A 20,051-nucleotide genomic window follows, 5' to 3' on the forward strand; every position below is an offset into this window, starting at 1 on the left:
TAATTCAGGGAAGAACATTTACTTTCATGTATCAGCCCAGCTGTAGAAATTCCCTGACTATGATCTGTTGCCTGCTGTACTTCTGCCTTTCAAGGAAGAAGATTTTCCAGGAAGAAATGTCAGGTGTTGTAAGGATGATATTTTTTTGATTCCTTCTTCATTCATGCAAAAAACTTGAAACCATTACTTTGAAGTAAACAAAGATGGGAAGTCTCTCTGAAAGCAAATAATTGCTGTTTTTCCTCACTGTACAGCATTTGCTCATCTTTGAAAGCAAATCATTCATGGGAACATTGTGCAGCTTAATGGCAAAAAGTAATTGGAGGGGTGGGTCAAGAAACTCCTATGGAATTTCAACATACCTGACTATGAGGATGTATTACATGCATTTGTAGCTTAAGGCAGGGAAAAATCAGTTCCTTCTAGGAAGAACCGAATTTAATAGGAATTCCTATTTTGCTTTGAGATAACATCTTTCATTGATTTAATCCCTTCCTGTATGTACTTGCATCATATGAGATAGTTGTGGTTTTCAATTTACATTCAAATCTACAGTATGATGAATAGCTATTGTCAGCTTTACTTCACCCTGACCAGTGGTTGCACCAGTGGAGGTAGGCTAGGGTCAAGGAGATGGCCTCAAATAATCTACAATTTTCCTAACCCTATCCTTATCCCCCTTTCCTTAGAGCCTTCCTTTATTTGTCTTTTTTTTTTCCCTTTTTTCCTCTTTTAGTGCCCCATCTATCTTGTGGTTTACTGAGGCTGGAACTCTGACTAGAAATGACAGATCACTTCATATGTCCCACTTTATTGTTTGCTGCACTATTATCACATTTCCAACATCTTCTTTCAAAATCAACCCTACCCTGACGTATGCGTTTCTAATTTGTATTTCAGAAAAATCTTTCCTCTTTTATTAACTCAGGTATTTCCTTTTGGTTAATGGATTATTTACAGTGTAGTAGAATCTAGCACTTCAAGCATTGACTTTGTATGATTTATTACACAGTAGTGTTATTACTGTATTAATATACTTTAAAACCTGGCCTTGATAGTATTTGATTGAAACTGATTTTGTCTGGAAGTTCTTGACCAAGAAAGTTACAGGTCTTCCCAGAATACAAGGAGGGATAAATTCACTGCATATAGCTATTGACAGTTTTCAATGGGAAACCAGGAACAAAAGCAGAAATATAACATAAAGCATAGACAGGTAGGAGTGGGAATGGGAGAGAATATTAGTTAAGGAACACAACTTGTTAGAGGAGATATAGGAATCTGAGACTGGAAATTCAGAAGGGTGAAGCTTGGACTTGTCTAGTGAGAAGGTTGGAAGTGAACAAGCCATTAAGAGTGGGTTGGACAGGTAAGACAACAGTGGAAAAGGCTGCAGTGCGGGAAAGCCTGAGCCCAGTGAAGAGCATGCTTCTTTTTATGCAGCTCAGGGTAAAATTTGCTTTCTGGGCTGCATGCACAAATTGCTGGCTCATATTTAATTTTTCATCCACCGGTATCCCTAGGTCCTTCTCCGCAGGGCTGCTCTCAATCCATTCACTACCCAGCCTATACTGAAACTGATGATTGCTCCGATCCAGGTGTGGGACCTTGCACTCGGCCTTGTTGAACTTCATGAACTTCACATTGGCCTACTTTTCAAGTCTGTGAAGGTATCTCTTCCCTAAAGTGGGTATCAGTTAGATGAGCAGTGATGCCCTGAGGCATAAAAAAGGGGCTCTTCAACTTCAGACCATCAGCACTCATTAGAGACAGACTTAAAAACAGACTTAGTTTAGCCTATTTGCCATTGTCAGGACTGGGATTTAAAGATGCACCTTAAACATAATAAGAAATAACTTGCATATACAGTGAAAAGATAATATTCTTTCATACATATGTAAACTGTGTCTACATACTAACCAGTAAGCACCCTTGTCAGGCTCAAACAGCCTATGTAAAAATGCTGAATATTAGAAGAGAAGCAAAAGGATTACTGGGAAATAACAGAAAGATAATTGGCTAAACATACCCCTGAGGCCTGCACCATAAGCATCACTATTTCATTGGATGAGTAAAATACCAGACCATGTCTATTTGAGCTACCTGATAAACTAGCTGTAGTTCTAGCTGATAATCACTGCCTTTAAAACTAATGGTTTTGATACAGATTCTCTCCTGCAGCCAATTGTTACAGATATTGAAACTGTTGAGCAGCTAGTCACATTTTCTGATTCTGAGGAACTTATTTGTTGCAGCTTTGGCCCAGACATGAGCAAAAACAGGCAAGGAGCTGCTTTAATTTATGCCACTGTCAGACTCTCTCACGGTCTCTCTACCACTGGAGTTCCTCTCTGCCACAACCTTTCATGCTCTGACTAGGGATTTCCCATGCAAAAATATACATATGTGCAATGCACAGATGGTTTGCATATGCGCAGTAGGCTTAACATAGCTGATTTACTGTGTACGCACGGACCATCTGTGCAGCACATGTGCAGCAGGTCTGATGTGTACTGGACACATTGGACTTACTGTGCATGTGCTACACAGTTAATCTGCACACACACAGTAGCCACAGCTCTGACTGAGTTGCCAGACATCCAGATGGCCAGAGTCCTTAAATCCCTTCCAGAGAAAAAATAAAGATGGAGTAAGGATGTTTGGTTTTGTTTGGGTTTTTTTCCTGGTGTATAACACAGCTTATCCTTTATTCTCAAATGTAAGAACACATTTAAGTGGATACACCACCTCATCACATTTTAGTCCAAAAAAGAATTTCCCCCTCTCAGAGAGCAATTCCCTCTTGTCATGTATGTCCAAAAACAACTACAGAAAACAAAACAGAGCTGTGGTAAAGATTCTTCTGTGTAAACTCTTACAGAACAAGCAAATCCATAACAAGTCAACTACACAGGCTTCTCTTAGAGAGTACTGGCAGTTGCTTCAGGTTTTCTGACAATAAAAAGCTTTTCAATCTGGAAATATTTAAATTATTCAGGTTAATGCTCAGAAAACTCAGCAACCAGATCGATCCCAAGTCACAGTCTCAGAGAGACAGTTGTCTCGGGCCTTGCCTTTTGGCTGGTTGAGATTCAGTGTCTTAGAGAGCACATGCTGCTTGCTTTCCCGTCCTTAAGACTGCAAGCTAATAACACTGTCACTAATATTTTTGACAGATTTCCCACCAATACCTCTTCCCTAAAACTAAGGGAAACTAAGATGCAAACTTAAATATGAAAATACCTTATCAGAGCCACCAGAATTTTTGATAATTGCTAAGCACGCTGGCAGTTACAGTGTATGGAGAATTTATCCATATTTACTTACTGGTGAGAAATCTGAAGAAACTCTGCATCTCTGGCTGGCATCCAGCTTTTTTTGCATGACCTGAGAATGCACACGGGAGTCTGCTCAGTTTCTTCTGCACTCTGGGGAAAGGCCTCTCTTGCCTTTATTTGCACACTCAGGCTGCCAAACTCCCAAAAGTGGCAGCACAGAGGTGTTCCTAAACATTACCTTCAACAGAAAATTCTGCTTACAAACACCAGGCCCAAATCAGGCTCTCCAGGAAAAATCATAAATTAAGGGACCACTGAAAAATAAGATATGAAACAGAAACTGGAGTTGTTCAAACATGCATTTATATTATGTGACCCAAAACTACAAGAACACACAGCTTTTAGGTTGACAAAATAATAATATTTTTTCTCTCATTGCATTTTTCTGCCTTGCAGACAACATCAAGGCCTGCTTGTTGTGTTTTCAAGAGCAAAACACATTAGGTGCTGTACCCACAGGCACCAGATTGTGCTGCGAGGTGCACCAGGGCCTTCTCTACCCCATTCTGAACCAGGCCCAGCCACGCAGGCCCTCCTTCCTCCCCTGAGCCTCCTAAGTTTGTCAGCCTGTCCCCAGGACCCCAAAGAGGACATAGTGCCTGAATGAGGCCTGATGGGTGCTGAGCAGAGGGGATCAGCCTTGAACCCTCTGGCAATAGGAGAAAATAGGAGGGGACCCATCTCAGCAAGCTCCTGCGTGGCACTGAGCCTGGCAGTGCTGTGATGCCAGGCTCCTGCTCTTCCCTTTGGTTGGCTTTGTAGCCACCAACATGGACAGAGCCCGGGTGGGCACCTGGAAGTTTCATCACCCTCGTGGCCACATCATGGCAGAGATCACCACCATGGGGTTTAAGCACACAATCCCTGAGACAACAGGTAAAACAGGAATCATGGAGGATGGGGTGGGGCAGGAGAGGGAACAGCTCGGGGGGTCACAGCACATCTGCTGCTTCGACTTAACAGACTCCATAAGTTTAACACACTGCAAGGGGCCAAACATCCCATTGCAGACAGCTGTTCTCCAGGTCCTCAGTACTACATTCATCCCTGCATCACCCTGAACAGGAAGCACTCAGCTCCAGCACTGCACATCTCTGGATGTCCCACGATGAGGTTCAAGATCACCCCTGGACAAAGTGAGCACTATTTCTCCAGCCCTTCTGGCAGGCAAGACAAGCACACCTTATTCATGGAGGCACAAAACCTGTCCAGAAAAAAGCTGTCCACTGCTGCCTCAACATTGTTCCCACAGAGCACAGCATTATTGACCTCATTTGTGAACACAGATAGGACATGGGGACGCAGAAGGGCGTAGCTTGATGTACAGAACATGGCATCACATATGGAGGGGATATCTTTCAAGTTCTGCTAGATATTTGGTTACAGACCTGTACCTTATGAATCTTCCATGCACAAACATGGGGACAGTCAAGGATATCCCTGCCCTCCACCCCATGATGTTCAGCAGATCTGTCCCTGCTCTCCAGGGGCACTGAGTTCTTGGGTCCCAAGCTGCTGAACAGTTCCATGATGGGGCTGCATGGGCCATGAGACACGAACAGACGTAAAGCATATTCCTTTCGAGTGTGGTAGAGCCTGAGGACACAGGTTGACTCAAATGGGTTGATCTGCAATGTGTAATTTCTATGCAGAGATCTTTTTAAGCCTTTCATGCACTTTAGGAAGGGTTTTGATAAAACTAGGCAATAAAACCAGACAAAAAAAATCAGACAAAAAGCCCACCATAAATGCACTTAACTGGGCACATGTGAACTGCAATACATTGCAATATGCCAAACAGAGAAGTTTTCACCTCCTCGGTGTTGTGTGGCTCCCACTCTTTACACGGGGCATCTCTCGTACTATGTGTGAATGCCGAAATGTCAAACATATGAACCATAATGGTCAATCAATTTATTAAATAATACTAAAACGAAATTTATTTTGTAGATTTAAAAAAGAAAAAAAATTCTAAAATTTTCCTACACCACAAAGGACTGAACATCCAGTCTGTTAATCAGAGCTTAATTTGCCTTAGTCCCTCCTTTTCAACAGCAACTTTTAACAAATATTTTCCTATTTTAACTTTGTGCTCTCCTGTAATCTTTCTAACTCATCTAGATCTTCATGTAATTTGAGTTAAAATACTTCCCACTAAGCACAGACGTTTCAAAATTAAGAGAAGGGCACCTGAAGCTCTGACAAGGAAGATGCCTGCTCGGGGTACGACTTTGAGGAGACGCTGGCAACCAAAGTCTCCACGACCCCTCCTCAGCAGGACGGCAGGGGCGGAAAACAAGGTAAACAAGCCCATGAGTAGAGATAACGACGCGTGAAACGGACTCGGCTGGGGGAAAATAGTGTAATTTACTTCTATTTATTCAGTGAGAATATTAAACCACTACCACCCACCCACCACTCGCCTTTCCCCCTCGGAGCTGCCCCCCACCGTTGCCGTCTCCCGCCCGGAGCTGCGCTCAGGAGCTCCCGGGCCCGCTCTGTGCGCTGCCGCGGCCGCAGCTCCTGGAGACACCATGTGCCAGCTCGGCAGCGCCGGACAAGAGGTACCAGGGGACGAGTGTCCCGGGTCTCGCGGTCGGCGTCTGCGTCTCGAGGTCCCGGGAATTCGTCTTCCGCCTGCCGCAGTCCGTCACACGCACACTTCCGCAGGCTATCCGGCACCTGGGCGCTGCCGGCGCAGAGTGCGGACTGCCCGCTGCTCTGTCCGAGTTGCAGCGCTGCCCTATTGCTTGCGGGGCTCCGATGGGGCTGCCCACGGGGCTGCCACGAAAGTGGCTCAGTGCGGCAGGGGAGAGCCCCAGCTGGTTCTCAAAAAGACCTCCTTGTGCCCCCCCTGGACAGAGACCCAGCACAGCCCTCTGATGTCCAGTGGTGCCTGAGCACTGGGCTTTTGTCAAATGGGTTGAGTCTGACTGAACTGCGGTTAGAGAGCTCAGAGACGCTCCTGCCTTGCAGTGCCTGTGCTCGCTGCCCAAATTCCCACCCTGTTCCCCAGAAATCAGGGACAAATCCTGTTGACATCACCACCTAGCCAGAGGGGGAGAAACAGCCTCCGCAGGGATGTAATAGAGTCCCATCACTGGAGGCAATCAAGTTGGCAGTTGGCTGGGAGCTGGCTAATCTCCTCCAGGCTGCCTTTCCCACACAAGGGCTGGATGAGGTCACCTTCCAAGGTCCCTACCCACCTGGGTGGTTGCAGGATCCTATGACGATTACATTTTCAGACTGGGAATAATGGTTCTTTCTCCTTAACTGTCAGTGGTTTGGGGACTTTGCCTGTGCCAATGAGCTCCTGCCTCTGGCAGGAGATAATGCAGGGCAGCTGTGTTTCTGGGCACACCCTGGGCAGATGCCACCTGTGTGCACTGAAAAGGGGGATGCTGAGATGGGTTGTGTCCATGGGGACCAGCATGGATCTGTGGGAATGCTCAGCCGTGGGGTGGGAGCAAGGTAGGACTGGAATGCTTTCACAGTGTTTTGCTCTGGCTGGGTGAAACAGTGCTGTTGGAGATGTTAGCCTTACTCAGGCTGTTACCTCGCTGCTCTCCCCTCACCCTACTACGTTTGACTGAAGCATAGACATGAAAGAGTGAGAGCCAATGGTCCACACCCACACGTGCCTAACCACTCCCTGCAGCAGAGGAGGAACAGAAGGAGGTCTCTGCAGGTATCTGGTTTTAATCGAGTGTTGAAGGTATTAAAGAAGCTTTGTAGATAGAATGTCGGAGTCCAAAAGTGTAAGCAGGATCCCGAGCCTTGATGAGCGACACCTGGATGGGGGAAGTGGGAAGAAAAAGAAAGGTGAAGATGGTTCCTTGTTCTCCAGACTTGTCCTCAAATGAAGGCTGTCTGTCATAACACATTGGTGGACAGGCTGCCTTACCTTTCCCACTCTGTAGTCTGCTGGGCCTGGCATCCGACCCCTGCCAGGAAGTTGGGTTTTCAGTCCCATTGAGTACTGGGGAGCCTTCTTCTTGTAGACATCCATTTCCACTTCGTCAAATGCCGCAGGACCTGGCGTCTGCAAGAGAAGCAATGAGGTTGGTGGGCACAAAAGGCGGTGTGGATTCTTGCTGGGCACCCATGAGTTCTGTGCTGCTTTAGGTGGCTGGCCAGAGGAGTGGTGTGGGAGATCTGGAGCCCTGGGAAGGAGGGCTCTTTGGGTGAAAGAACCTCCAGTTCCCCTGATGAGAGGTAGATATTACCGAGGAAGAGGGAGATGGCCCTTAGTGCCAGTGAGCTGTAGCCTGCCAGTGAGCTGTAGCATGCCAATGCTGTTAATGTTGAAAAGTGAGGGACTGCAGGTGTCAGTGTTGCTGGTTGCAGCAGAGAGCAAGAGGCCCTGTGGCTTCTCAGGTTTTGCTGCAGGTGCAGGGAAGCTCGCAGTGGGGATACAGCAGGCACTGGGGCCATTCTGCCCTGAGGAGAGCAGCTGAGCTTCTGCTGCTGCTGTGAGGGAACAGAGAAGCACATCTCACCTTTGCAAGGTCTTGAAAACAGCTCCCATATTGACTCTTCCATTTCATGGAGTAGCATGGGTTGGCATGGGTTACAGCTGTGTTGGGTCCCAGAATCCTGGGCAAGGTGTAGGTGCCAGGACCTGGAAAGGGAACAGGACGAGAGCATAGGTGAGTCCTGTGGGAAAGGCTGCACTGCCTGGGTGGGCGGGAATCAGCCTGGCAAGTGGGCTGTGAGGAGCAGGAAGAGTATCCTGCCCCTCATCCCGATGCCTGCGGCTTGTGTTGCATGCGGTGTGCATCAACTGTTTGAAGCCAGAGCTGCCAGTTCTCCTGTGAGATGGGAGAAGTTGGTGCTCCGGGGCAGCAAGAAGCTTGCTGAGTGCACACTGTGTCCTGCTGCCTAAGCTTTTTGCTAGGGCTGTTGAAAGAGCTGCAGACATTCCCTGGAGGACGAGCAGGCTGTAAGAGTGTCTTTTTCCCCAAGTTCCTGTACCTGGTGTTTGGAAAGGTTTTACGTCCTTCGGCCGGAAGACCATGCTCGGCATCGGTGCAGAGTAGAAGACAAATCTGTTAGCTGTTGCCGTGGTATAGTCACCTGGGAGAGAGGAGGAGAGAGGAGTGAAGCTGGGGACCTAACCACAAGCCAAAGAGGAGAGATCAGGAGGAAGTGCTCAGCCTTGTTTGTTTTCTGTCTGGAACTCTCTGATACTCATACTCATCCAGGGAAAGAGCTGAGGGTTTTGTGCCCCAGTGGCACAGGGAAACAGTAGGGTGTGCTTGCCTGGCCTGGAAGAAGGGCTGCAGAAATGCTACTCACTGGGTCCAGGGGTGACTTGAATCTTGGTCTTGGGACGTGCAGTCACAAGTGGCGATGGAGCCTTTTCCTTCCCAGTCTTGAGAATGGCTGGATTGAGGAAGTACCGAGGACCAGGTGAGCAGGTGTCTGCAAGGGGACACTTGGTCCCTCGAAATGTGTATGCAGGGGCTCTGTCTTTGGTGGGATCATGAGCCCTGTATCCTGGGGAGAAAAGACAGCGAAAGGACATGTGCCTGCAACTGTGTAGTGAAAGGCAGTTTCTAAGTGCAAGCAAGAGGTGTGCTGTGCCTCGTGCTGCTGTCACCTTCCCGTGATAGCTGGTGTACCTGTCGACCCAGGCAGCCAGTACTTGGGACCCGGGGTGCTGAACTCTGCAAGGATTGGGCCCCGTCGGGGATGAGGCCTCCAGCTGCCCACCCAGGGTCCCTCCATGCTGCTGGCTAGGGAATCTACAGGAAAAACAGGAGAGCTACCAAGGGGTAGCCCTGACACAGCCCTGGTGCAGAGCTTTCCTCTAGCCCAGAGCAGCAAGAAAGTGAAACTAACATCACGGAAGAAAGTGAAGGAAAGTGGAGGAAAGTGAAGAACAAGAAGAAGTAGAGACGGAGGAGAAGGAGGAATGGGGGAGAAGCAGCAAGTTAGAAGAAAAGATGCAGCAAAAACACCCTGCTGTGCCCTCGGGCAGTAACTGTTGGCCTGGCCAGCAGCTGCGTAGAAGTGCAGTGCTGGCCAGGCAGCCAGGTAGCCTCAGGCACGTGTACACATGAACTTGCTCAGCTGGAATTTGGCGCTGACTGGGTGAGACACAGGGAAGGACAACAGCTCCTCCGTGACTTCATAATCCATTGCTGGGTGGATCCCTCACTAGGTGACATCCCAAAGGGCCATTCTCACTCAGTGATGAGCGAGGCCCATTGTGATGTGAAGACCCCGATGATGTTGTTTGTGCTGCAGCGCTGCCCTATTGCCTGCGGGGCTCCGCTGGGGCTGCCCACGGGGCTGCCACGGAGTGGCTCAGTGCGGCAGGGACAGCCCCCGCTGGTTCTCACAAAGACTTGCTTGTGCCCCCATGGACAGACACCTAGCCCGGCCCTCTCGTGTCCAGTGGTGTCTGAGCACAGGGGTTTTGTCAAATGGGTTTGTTACCGGACAAGATGTAAGAGGCTTGTCCGATACCAATTTGTTGTGAATAAGCAGACGCTTATTTATTTCAGCGCCTGGCTTGCCGGGGATTAGTCCTTCAAACTTTTTAAGTTAGCAAATAAAATCCATCCACTTTATACCCTTTTTCTGCTGATCATTATTACATGAGTTCTTTTGCATACTGTGCATACTATCCCCATTCTTAAATTTAACAGTTAAAATTATTGGTTTCACTAGTTATGTAACGTCAATATTATTCCTACCCTAAGGCAGTCATTGTCCATCTCTAATGATATTTACTGATTGGAACACTTGAGATTCAAATTAAGATGGGAAGGGTAGAGTGTTTCCAAATAGCATGACGATATTGACAGATTCCTGAACAAAACTAGATATCCAGAAACATCTTGGTGAGTTGTCTCGGGTTGCATATTTTAAATGCAGCACTCCGAACATGCCTATACCTTATACTTCACGGTTTTCTACATTTATTCAAAACTAGCTTTTTTGCTTTTTTATGATTAAATCAAGTACTTTATCAGTACATATATAACAGGCTGAGTCTGACTGAACTGCTGACCACAGAGCCTGAGACAGGCTGATGCCTTGCAGTGCCTATGGGAGATGCCTGCTCAAATTCCCATCCTGCTCCCCAGAAATCAGGAACAAATCCTTTATGTATCACCACCTAGCCAGAGGGGGAACACCTCCCCAGGGATGCAATAGAGTCCCATCACTGGAGGCAATCAAGTTGGCAGTAGTCTCCTCCAGGCTGCCTTTCCCACACAAGGGCTGGATGAGGTCACCTTCCAAGGTCCCTACCCACCTGGGCGGTTGCAGGATCCTATGACGATTACATTTTCATACTGGGAATATTGGTTCTTTCTCCTTAACTGTCAGTGGTTTGGGGACTTTGCCTGTGCCAATGAGCTCCTGCCTCTGGCAGGAGATAATGCAGGGCAGCTGTGTTTCTGGGCACACCCTGGGCAGATGCCACCTGTGTGCACTGAAAAGGGGGATGCTGAGATGGGTTGTGTCCATGGGGACCAGCATGGATCTGTGGAAATGCTCAGCCGTGGGGTGGGAGCAAGGTAGGACTGGAATGCTTTCACAGTGTTTTGCTCTGGCTGGGTGAAACAGTGCTGTTGGAGATGTTAGCCTTACTCAGGCTGTTACCTCGCTGCTCTCCCCTCACCCTACTACGTTTGACTGAAGCATAGACATGAAAGAGTGAGAGCCAATGGTCCACACCCACACGTGCCTAACCACTCCCTGCAGCAGAGGAGGAACAGAAGGAGGTCTCTGCAGGTATCTGGTTTTAATCGAGTGTTGAAGGTATTAAAGAAGCTTTGTAGATAGAATGTCGGAGTCCAAAAGTGTAAGCAGGATCCCGAGCCTTGATGAGCGACACCTGGACGGGGGAAGTGGGAAGAAAAAGAAAGGTGAAGATGGTTCCTTGTTCTCCAGACTTGTCCTCAAATGAAGGCTGTCTGTCATAACACATTGGTGGACAGGCTGCCTTACCTTTCCCACTCTGTAGTCTGCTGGGCCTGGCATCCGACCCCTGCCAGGAAGTTGGGTTTTCAGTCCCATTGAGTACTGGGGAGCCTTCTTCTTGTAGACATCCATTTCCACTTCATCAAATGCCGCAGGACCTGGCGTCTGCAAGAGAAGCAATGAGGTTGGTGGGCACAAAAGGCGGTGTGGATTCTTGCTGGGCACCCATGAGTTCTGTGCTGCTTTAGGTGGCTGGCCAGAGGAGTGGTGTGGGAGATCTGGAGCCCTGGGAAGGAGGGCTCTTTGGGTGAAGGAACCTCCAGTTCCCCTGATGAGAGGTAGATATTACCAAGGAAGAGGGAGATGGCCCTTAGTGCCAGTGAGCTGTAGCCTGCCAGTGAGCTGTAGCATGCCAACGCTGTTAATGTTGAAAAGTGAGGGACTGCAGGTGTCAGTGTTGCTGGTTGCAGCAGAGAGCAAGAGGCCCTGTGGCTTCTCAGGCTTTGCTGCAGGTGTAGGGAAGCTTGCAGTGGGGATACAGCAGGCACTGGGGCCCTTCTGCCCTGAGGAGAGCAGCTGAGCTGCTGCTGCTGCTGTGAGAGAACAGAGAAACACATCTCACCTTTGCAAGGTCTTGAAAACAGCTCCCATATTGACTCTTCCATTTCATGGAGTAGCATGGGTTGGCATGGGTTACAGCTGTGTTGGGTCCCAGAATCCTGGGCAAGGTGTAGGTGCCAGGACCTGGAAAGGGAACAGGACGAGAGCATAGGTGAGTCCTGTGGGAAAGGCTGCACTGCCTGGGTGGGCGGGAATCAGCCTGGCAAGTGGGCTGTGAGGAGCAGGAAGAGTATCCTGCCCCTCATCCCGATGCCTGCGGCTTGTGTTGCATGCGGTGTGCATCAACTGTTTGAAGCCAGAGCTGCCAGTTCTCCTGTGAGATGGGAGAAGTTGGTGCTCCGGGGCAGCAAGAAGCTTGCTGAGTGCACACTGTGTCCTGCTGCCTAAGCTTTTTGCTAGGGCTGTTGAAAGAGCTGCAGACATTCCCTGGAGGACAAGCAGGCTGTAAGAGTGTCTTTTTCCCCAAGTTCCTGTACCTGGTGTTTGGAAAGGTTTTACGTCCTTCGGCCGGAAGACCATGCTCGGCATCGGTGCAGAGTAGAAGACAAATCTGTTAGCTGTTGCCGTGGTATAGTCACCTGGGAGAGAGGAGGAGAGAGGAGTGAAGCTGGGGACCTAACCACAAGCCAAAGAGGAGAGATCAGGAGGAAGTGCTCAGCCTTGTTTGTTTTCTGTCTGGAACTCTCTGATACTCATACTCATCCAGGGAAAGAGCTGAGGGTTTTGTGCCCCAGTGGCACAGGGAAACAGTAGGGTGTGCTTGCCTGGCCTGGAAGAAGGGCTGCAGAAATGCTACTCACTGGGTCCAGGGGTGACTTGAATCTTGGTCTTGGGACGTGCAGTCACAAGTGGCGATGGAGCCTTTTCCTTCCCAGTCTTGAGAATGGCTGGATTGAGGAAGTACCGAGGACCAGGTGAGCAGGTGTCTGCAAGGGGACACTTGGTCCCTCGAAATGTGTATGCAGGCGCTCTGTCTTTGGTGGGATCATGAGCCCTGTATCCTGGGGAGAAAAGACAGCGAAAGGACATGTGCCTGCAACTGTGTAGTGAAAGGCAGTTTCTAAGTGCAAGCAAGAGGTGTGCTGTGCCTCGTGCTGCTTTCACCTTCCCATGATAGCTGGTGTACCTGTTGACCCAGGCAGCCAGTACTTGGGACCCGGGGTGCTGAACTCTGCAAGGATTGGGCCCCGTCGGGGATGAGGCCTCCAGCTGCCCACCCAGGGTCCCTCCATGCTGCTGGCTAGGGAATCTACAGGAAAAACAGGAGAGCTACCAAGGGGTAGCCCTGACACAGCCCTGGTGCGGAGCTTTCCTCTAGCCCAGAGCAGCAAGAAAGTGAAACTAACATCACGGAAGAAAGTGAAGGAAAGTGGAGGAAAGTGAAGAACAAGAAGAAGTAGAGACGGAGGAGAAGGAGGAATGGGGGAGAAGCAGCAAGTTAGAAGAAAAGATGCAGCAAAAACACCCTGCTGTGCCCTCGGGCAGTAACTGTTGGCCTGGCCAGCAGCTGCGTAGAAGTGCAGTGCTGGCCAGGCAGCCAGGTAGCCTCAGGCACGTGTACACATGAACTTGCTCAGCTGGAATTTGGCGCTGACTGGGTGAGACACAGGGAAGGACAACAGCTCCTCCGTGACTTCATAATCCATTGCTGGGTGGATCCCTCACTAGGTGACATCCCAAAGGGCCATTCTCACCCAGTGATGAGCGAGGCCCATTGTGATGTGAAGAGCCCGATGATGTTGTTTGTGCTGCAGCGCTGCCCTATTGCCTGCGGGGCTCCGCTGGGGCTGCCCACGGGGCTGCCACGGAGTGGCTCAGTGCGGCAGGGGACAGCCCCCGCTGGTTCTCACAAAGACCTGCTTGTGCCCCCATGGACAGACACCTAGCCCGGCCCTCTCGTGTCCAGTGGTGTCTGAGCACAGGGCTTCTGTCAAATGCGTGGAGTCTGACTGATCTGCTGACCACAGAGCTGAGAGAGGCTCCTGCCTTAGAGCGCCTGTGGGAGCTCGCTACTCCACTTCCCGCCCCATTCCCTAGAAACCAGGGGAGAATCCTTTTGACATCACCACTTAGCTGGAGGGGAGAAACACTTTCACCACGTAGCTAGAGGGGATAAACAACCTCTCCAAGGACCAGAAGAATTAAGTTTTTTGTCTGAGACTTCCGCTCTTCTTGCTTTTGCCCTTCCATTCACTCCTGCTCGGGGTGGGGCGTGGGGGAAGGAGTGAGTAAACAGTGGATTTGGCTTAGCTTCGGTCCAGGCTCAGCCACTGTGTTTCTAATCTTATTTAAGCGACAAAGAAAGAATGGCCATCTTTGGGGGTGAATAAATGTGAGTTGGCTGTAACTGCCACTTACTATGCCTGCAGGCATTTGCAATGGGAGATCCCCCAAAGTGAACTGGGAAGTTGAGAATGTTCAGTGCCCAGCTTGTGCTTTGTATCTATTGATGCTTTTCTAAGGTCTCTATGCTACGGTCTTACTTTTAGAGGGAAGGGAGGGAGCAAAACTGTGAATCATCTCAGTTGTTCTGGCCTCTCCATTTGAGGGCCCCCAGTGTCTGCATCACTCCTCAGACACTACTGATGTCTTCAAGCAGGTTTGTCCCTTTCTATGCCCACTTCTCCAGGTTGCTTTGGGAGTTCGTGGTCACAAGTTTTTTCAATGTTGATACTTCAGGAACACATGAACCCTTTCAAGGTTACTCTGGGAGTGTTGGACAGGGTTAAGCATTATTCTGATTTTGCCAGTAGTGTGTGTGTCTACACCTGCAATGTGAGTGCCCCTGCCAGATTTGTCTCCAGATTTCTTTACACTTTGTTAATGATACCAGTCATTACCCATGCTTTGTTTGGTGACCCCGTAAAGCTTTCAATCTCCAAGTTTTTATGGTTTGAGATCCTTATGGCTTTTCTTTCATTGCTGTGCTCCATGGGCTGTGGTTAATATAGCACCAGATAGGAAATACATTCTGAAGCTTACAAATTGTGATTTGAATAGAGATGGTGTGGGTGAGGTAAAACAATGGAGTGGCAAACCAGTTTAGAAGAGATAAGAGTCCTTTAACACAAGCTGATTTATATAGTGAAGGGCACTTAAACTTCAAAGGCACACACAGACAGCATTTTCTCCCACTGGTCAAGTACTCGTGCAGTATAATCAGCAGTTTTCATAACACTTTCAGTCTTTGATACACTAACAAAATTGTATATAAATGAGCTTGCTCTCTTTGAGTGGGTAAAGCAGATACTGAGAAGGCTTGCAAGTGTTAATGCATCACCAGTGCAGCTGGCTAATCGTGTTTCTTGTTGGATTACGTTAGAAATGCGAGCATTAGTTGATGAGGCTTAACTAGTTCTTTTGTTCTTGGCGGCATTCACCTGAATCTTCCACATCCATTTTTTTCCTCCCGCTTTCCCCTGTGTCCTTTATCAGTGCAAAGCTATCAATTAGGTTCTGTTTAGATGATACTTTGGAGCCTACTGATGGCAGCTCCCCTAGCCTTTTGGGGCGTTGTTTGCACTCTGGAGACTTAAAAACAGCCATTACAGTAAAAAGCCTTCTTGGGTGTTGGTATGTTAACTTTGAAACCTACTGATAACAGCTACAGAGGAAAGCTTATCAGTGGTTTGGAGATGTTAAAACTGGAGCCTAATGATCACAGCCCCCACAAGAATCCCACAGAGGCGTGCATTTACCCTGGAGCATATTGATAGCAATCCCAAGAAGTATCCCTGGTGCAGAGCATTCAAAAAATGAAGGTGACAGCCCTCAGCCAAAAGGCTGTTTCCCAGAGCTGCCATCAGTAGGCTCCAGAGCCTAGAATGAATGAAAGCTAGTGGTTTATTCACATAGTCTGTAAATAGCAATAGGCAATGACTTGCAAAACAGGATAATTTACTAATATTGAAACTGGCAGTGGGCGTAACATACTTGGCACATTTTTAATATACTTAGCATATTTTATTTCAAACTTCTTAAAAGGATATGCTGTAATTGATCTGTGTTTAGAGAGAGTATAGAAGAATGTTGCTGGAAGTTGTAGCCTGTGTCAACACAAAAGGATGGCCAAATTAAAAGATGCCTATTAAAATTGATTAAACTCTTCAGTAGTACTGTGTATGATATATTATTCACAAATAAGTGGATACCTATACATTTTCACTACACGTCACAAGATCTTTGTACAGTGCACTTTAGGAAATGACCCCATTGGTTTAATTAAAACAAAAATTAGTACAGCAGATTTTACCTATATGTTCCAGAGATAATTTGGGTGATGTGGAGGATCCTTGCTGTACCCAGAGCTCCCAGCATAATACATGCTGGTGCAATCAAATACCAAATTGTATGAGCTCTAGTGTATGCCACACTAGATATGTTCTTTTCTTTTGACAATTAAAAAAAAAAATTTAAAATGTCAGCAGTTAAGTTTGATCTAGTTTCAACACTTGGTTTTAAAAGAGATGGAGGCTTAAATACCTATAATTTTGAGGGCTTTCATATATGTGCAGTTTCCATTCTGAGTCAGTTAAGGACAGAATTTGAGTCTTTGTGTCTCATCAGCAGGATCATCTTAACAATTAATGAAAATGCTTAGATAAATTTGTCTGTTTTTCTTCTTTTTGGTACTCCACTGTGGACCTTTAACAGTACTGTTCCAATGCTGAGATATACTACTCAAAAGTTTAATTATATGGAAGTGGCAAGAAGGCACCCACCATGAGCATTTTTTTGGTTCAGAGAACATGGACTAGACTTATCAGACCCTGCAGTACTTCTGTTTTTAAGAAGAATGTTAAGCATTTTCATGGACATCAATTCGAGTGTGTAAATGCACTTAGAGATCCTGAGGCTGTCTCTATAAACCCTTCAAAACTGTAGAACTGCTGCTTCAGTCTGGGGACTCATACATGGAAAGCTTGCTGGACTAAACAGTATGACAGATGCTTTTTGATGTAAAAATGAAAAATAAAAGAGAGACCTCAAATCACTAATTACATTTTTTTCTTAGAATATATAATGATAATTATATGTTCATAGGAGAAAATTAATTTGATTTACAGCTCTAGCAATTAAATAAATCCCATGTATTAAATAAATCCAAACCAAACTTTTAAAACAAAAAATTGAGATCCCACAGGCATCAAAATCCATGAAATCACATAACGTATGTTTTATACAATCAGGAAATGGCTTGTACAGCTCTAATCCATCAAGGGGGATCATGGTATATGTGGAATCACTATGAAAGACAGCATGGGATGGGAGAATGTTTTCTATAGAAGGGTTTGTTTTGTGTGTTTCTAGTCACCCTGTACAGGTGAGTAGCCTAGAGAAAGGTGTAATTCTGGCCCCTTCCTCTCAACCCTTTATTGAGCTGAACAGAGTTGCTCACTAAGGAAAGAAATGCATGCCAAGTACAGCTTGGCTCCAGTTTATCCCAGAGCAAGGGAATAATCCATGGACAGATCTGGAGTCTCACTGTGCAGCATCTTCCTCAGGGCTTCTAGCTAGTTTATACCAAAGAAACCAATATATTAATTTTACACCAGTTAACATTTCAACTTAAATTCTTTATCTACCTTAGTGGAAAAAAATATTATTTTCATGTAAGATATCACAGGCATGAAATTAAGTCTGTGATAGGTAATTTGTTTTTTGTTTTTAATAATCATAGATTTATTTATGAACTTCTCAAATCAAATACCTAAAGCAGAGAAAGGATAATATCTTATAAAGTAAAGAATATTATCTAAAGAAAAAAATTAGTTTGCAAGGAGAGTATTACCTCCTATTTTTGGAATTTCTCTAAGATTCCTGTTTCGGCTGTATTTCAAGAATCTGTCCATAGGTTGCATTCCTGAGCATATCAGCCTTACAAATCGCTTAATAAAAGTCAATCAGTGATTGTTTAATGTGCCTGCTAGTGCCTGAAGCAGAATTACAAAAGCTAAATGTGTTCAAAACTCCACCAGGAGTTTCTGTCATCTAAAAACTCCAAGTGTATGACCTCATGGCAACTAAAAAATAAATATTCCACAACAGCTTGAAGAAACTTGCAGTTACTATGCATTCATGTCAACAAAATAAGAAATCATGCTTGAGGAATAGCAATGTTTTCACTTTCTGCTCATAGAATGATTCATTTAAAAATGGAAACTAACTGGAAAAAGTACCGTGAATATGAAACAATTGACAAGGAGAAACTAACATATTCAATTAATTAGAAAATAGTAATTTGATTGCTAAGTGAAAAGGTTTATAAGCAACATAGATTGTCATGTACATTAATCGTGTTCACTGCAGTTGCAATTAACTGTTCAATACTAAGCTTCCTCACATCTTCTGAATATCCTGACTGATTTACTACGAATTTCTATGTAGTTCTGACTTTGAACTTTCATTAGTGTTCATTCTCCTGCATACTCAGCTGGGGTATATTTTGTGTCATGACTTTCAAATGCACTGAAATAATTTGTTAATGCAAATTGTTTTTCTTTCATGAAATCACACACAATTTTTGTTAAATGTGAGGAGAAACACTATAAGTAATTGCTATAGAAACCAATCTGCAATGAGCTTTCATTAGTTTTTAAGTGAATTTGAGGTATTATTCTTATAATGAAACAGTATTATATCTTCTTAATCCATTGCTCCAATTTGTAAATTTGACCTGAGAATTACTGAAAATATTTTACTCATGTAATGGGAATTAGAGTTAGCAAATAAAGTGATTTCTTTTCAGTTGGGTCAGGAATTTTCAACTATTTTAGCAGTAGTATTTTCGTATGCATTTTCTTTCAAAACTAATAGCATTTAATCTCACCAATACATGTTCTAGACCCTTTAAGGTTATATAAATATAGCTTTAAGATGTCAAAATGTGGAAGAAATTCTGTGTCCTGGTTCTACAATCAGAAACCTACATGCTGTTTACCTCAAAGTCTAACAAAATTAGATGCTGACCATTTTACAGTAACCTAAGCAGTACAATTGTGGGAGATTGGGCAATAACACAACAATTAATCCAATTTGTACACTGTCTTCCCTCAAAGATTAAGCAGCTTTTGCAACATGAGGGGTCTATGTGCCTAACACTGGGGATGTGGCACCATTGCAAAATAGTTTGGGAAATGCAGCAGTGAACTTGACCAGGGAGATGTACATAGTCTTGGCCAGTCCAGCCCAGCAATACTATCACTAGGAGAATATTAGGCATATTTTACAACACAATCTCAGCTCAATTTCTTAAAACCACATCACATGCTGTTCCTGTTTCTCAAAGCTTATGATGGACAATAGTCTCGAGTTTAAAGGACATATACGTGAGAAGAGCTGAAGTTTTAGAAGAGGCATGGATCTCAGCTTACATTAGAAAAATACGGTAGAAGTCTGTGTTGATTTTAATTAGCATAGATTATTTAATCTGTGAACAGTTAGAGTTTAATACAAGAAAAGTGAGACTTAAATACCTACACTGCTGTGAAATTCTGTTAAATGAAGAGTCAGTTTTGGGCTTCAATGTTTCATAATCAGTTTCTCATTGATAGGCACAGTGATTTCCACAGTCAACGTGGGCTTATTTATAGATGCAGTTTAATTTCAGAATGCATAGTTGAATGCAAAAGAATATTAAGAACACCAATTGGTATCAGTACAGTTTTATTCTGTTCAGAATAGTCAGCTTGTTATGAGTAGTATTTTTGAAAAAAATTCTTACAGTAAGCATCTCAGTAAGTAAACTCATGAAGGCTATAAAGAAATAGCCTTACACTTTGATAGAATTATTTTCATTTGCTCTGGTAATCAGGCTAACCCCTCGGAAGGCCTCAGAATCCATTCTGCTAGCTTTTCTCTTTCCTCTGGTTCATTCATCAGGAATTTTGAGGGAGTATCACCCAAATAGGTGTTACTGGTTCATTTTCCCCTTAAGCTTTCAAAGGAAACTGTTGAAATAGATCAGGCCATGTGCAGTCTTGTTTTACACAGTTACCAGACTTGTACCATTAGAAAATGTGGTGAATTTATTTTAAAGCATCCTTTCCACTGCAGTTGTGTGGAACAATGATCTGCTGAATTTAATTCACAGATCAAAGAGGGAGGAAATTAACCAACACAGTAAATTGATTATTTCATGGGTGACATAACCAA

General features: G+C 45.6%; 2 protein-coding genes across 2 annotated transcripts; both read right to left on the reverse strand.

Annotated features, from left to right (window-relative positions):
• Nucleotides 1-7,021: 7,021 nt before the first annotated feature.
• On the reverse strand, nt 7,022-9,439 carry LOC146436242 (ciliary microtubule associated protein 1A-like). The gene is made up of 6 exons (XM_085062010.1): nt 8,963-9,439; nt 8,637-8,837; nt 8,313-8,414; nt 7,838-7,959; nt 7,243-7,380; nt 7,022-7,129 (listed from the first exon to the last, which is right to left on the reverse strand). The coding sequence occupies exons 1-6, from the start codon at nt 9,066-9,068 to the stop codon at nt 7,037-7,039; spliced, it is 762 nt and encodes a 253-aa protein (XP_084918136.1). The 5' UTR covers nt 9,069-9,439; the 3' UTR covers nt 7,022-7,036.
• A 1,643-nt stretch (nt 9,440-11,082) lies between these two features.
• On the reverse strand, nt 11,083-13,504 carry LOC146436243 (ciliary microtubule associated protein 1A-like). The gene is made up of 6 exons (XM_085062011.1): nt 13,024-13,504; nt 12,698-12,898; nt 12,374-12,475; nt 11,899-12,020; nt 11,304-11,441; nt 11,083-11,190 (listed from the first exon to the last, which is right to left on the reverse strand). The coding sequence occupies exons 1-6, from the start codon at nt 13,127-13,129 to the stop codon at nt 11,098-11,100; spliced, it is 762 nt and encodes a 253-aa protein (XP_084918137.1). The 5' UTR covers nt 13,130-13,504; the 3' UTR covers nt 11,083-11,097.
• Nucleotides 13,505-20,051: the final 6,547 nt, after the last annotated feature.

Source organism: Lichenostomus cassidix, chromosome 5, assembly GCF_008360975.1.
Source record: "Lichenostomus cassidix isolate B80296 chromosome 5, HeHo_3.0, whole genome shotgun sequence".
NCBI classification, from domain to species: domain Eukaryota; kingdom Metazoa; phylum Chordata; class Aves; order Passeriformes; family Meliphagidae; genus Lichenostomus; species Lichenostomus cassidix.

Excerpts from the sequence above, each read along its gene's own strand:
- LOC146436243 (XM_085062011.1), bottom strand. The coding sequence starts at position 13,129 with ATGGAGGGACCCTGGGTGGGCAGCTGGAGGCCTCATCCCCGACGGGGC. Across the intron at positions 12,021-12,373 it reads AAAACCTTTCCAAACACCAG|GTCCTGGCACCTACACCTTG; the intron begins GTACAGGAACTT and ends TTCCCTTTCCAG. Across the intron at positions 11,191-11,303 it reads CAGACTACAGAGTGGGAAAG|GTGTCGCTCATCAAGGCTCG; the intron begins GTAAGGCAGCCT and ends TCCCCCGTCCAG.
- LOC146436242 (XM_085062010.1), bottom strand. The coding sequence starts at position 9,068 with ATGGAGGGACCCTGGGTGGGCAGCTGGAGGCCTCATCCCCGACGGGGC. Across the intron at positions 8,838-8,962 it reads CTGGCTGCCTGGGTCGACAG|GATACAGGGCTCATGATCCC; the intron begins GTACACCAGCTA and ends TTTTCTCCCCAG. Across the intron at positions 7,960-8,312 it reads AAAACCTTTCCAAACACCAG|GTCCTGGCACCTACACCTTG; the intron begins GTACAGGAACTT and ends TTCCCTTTCCAG.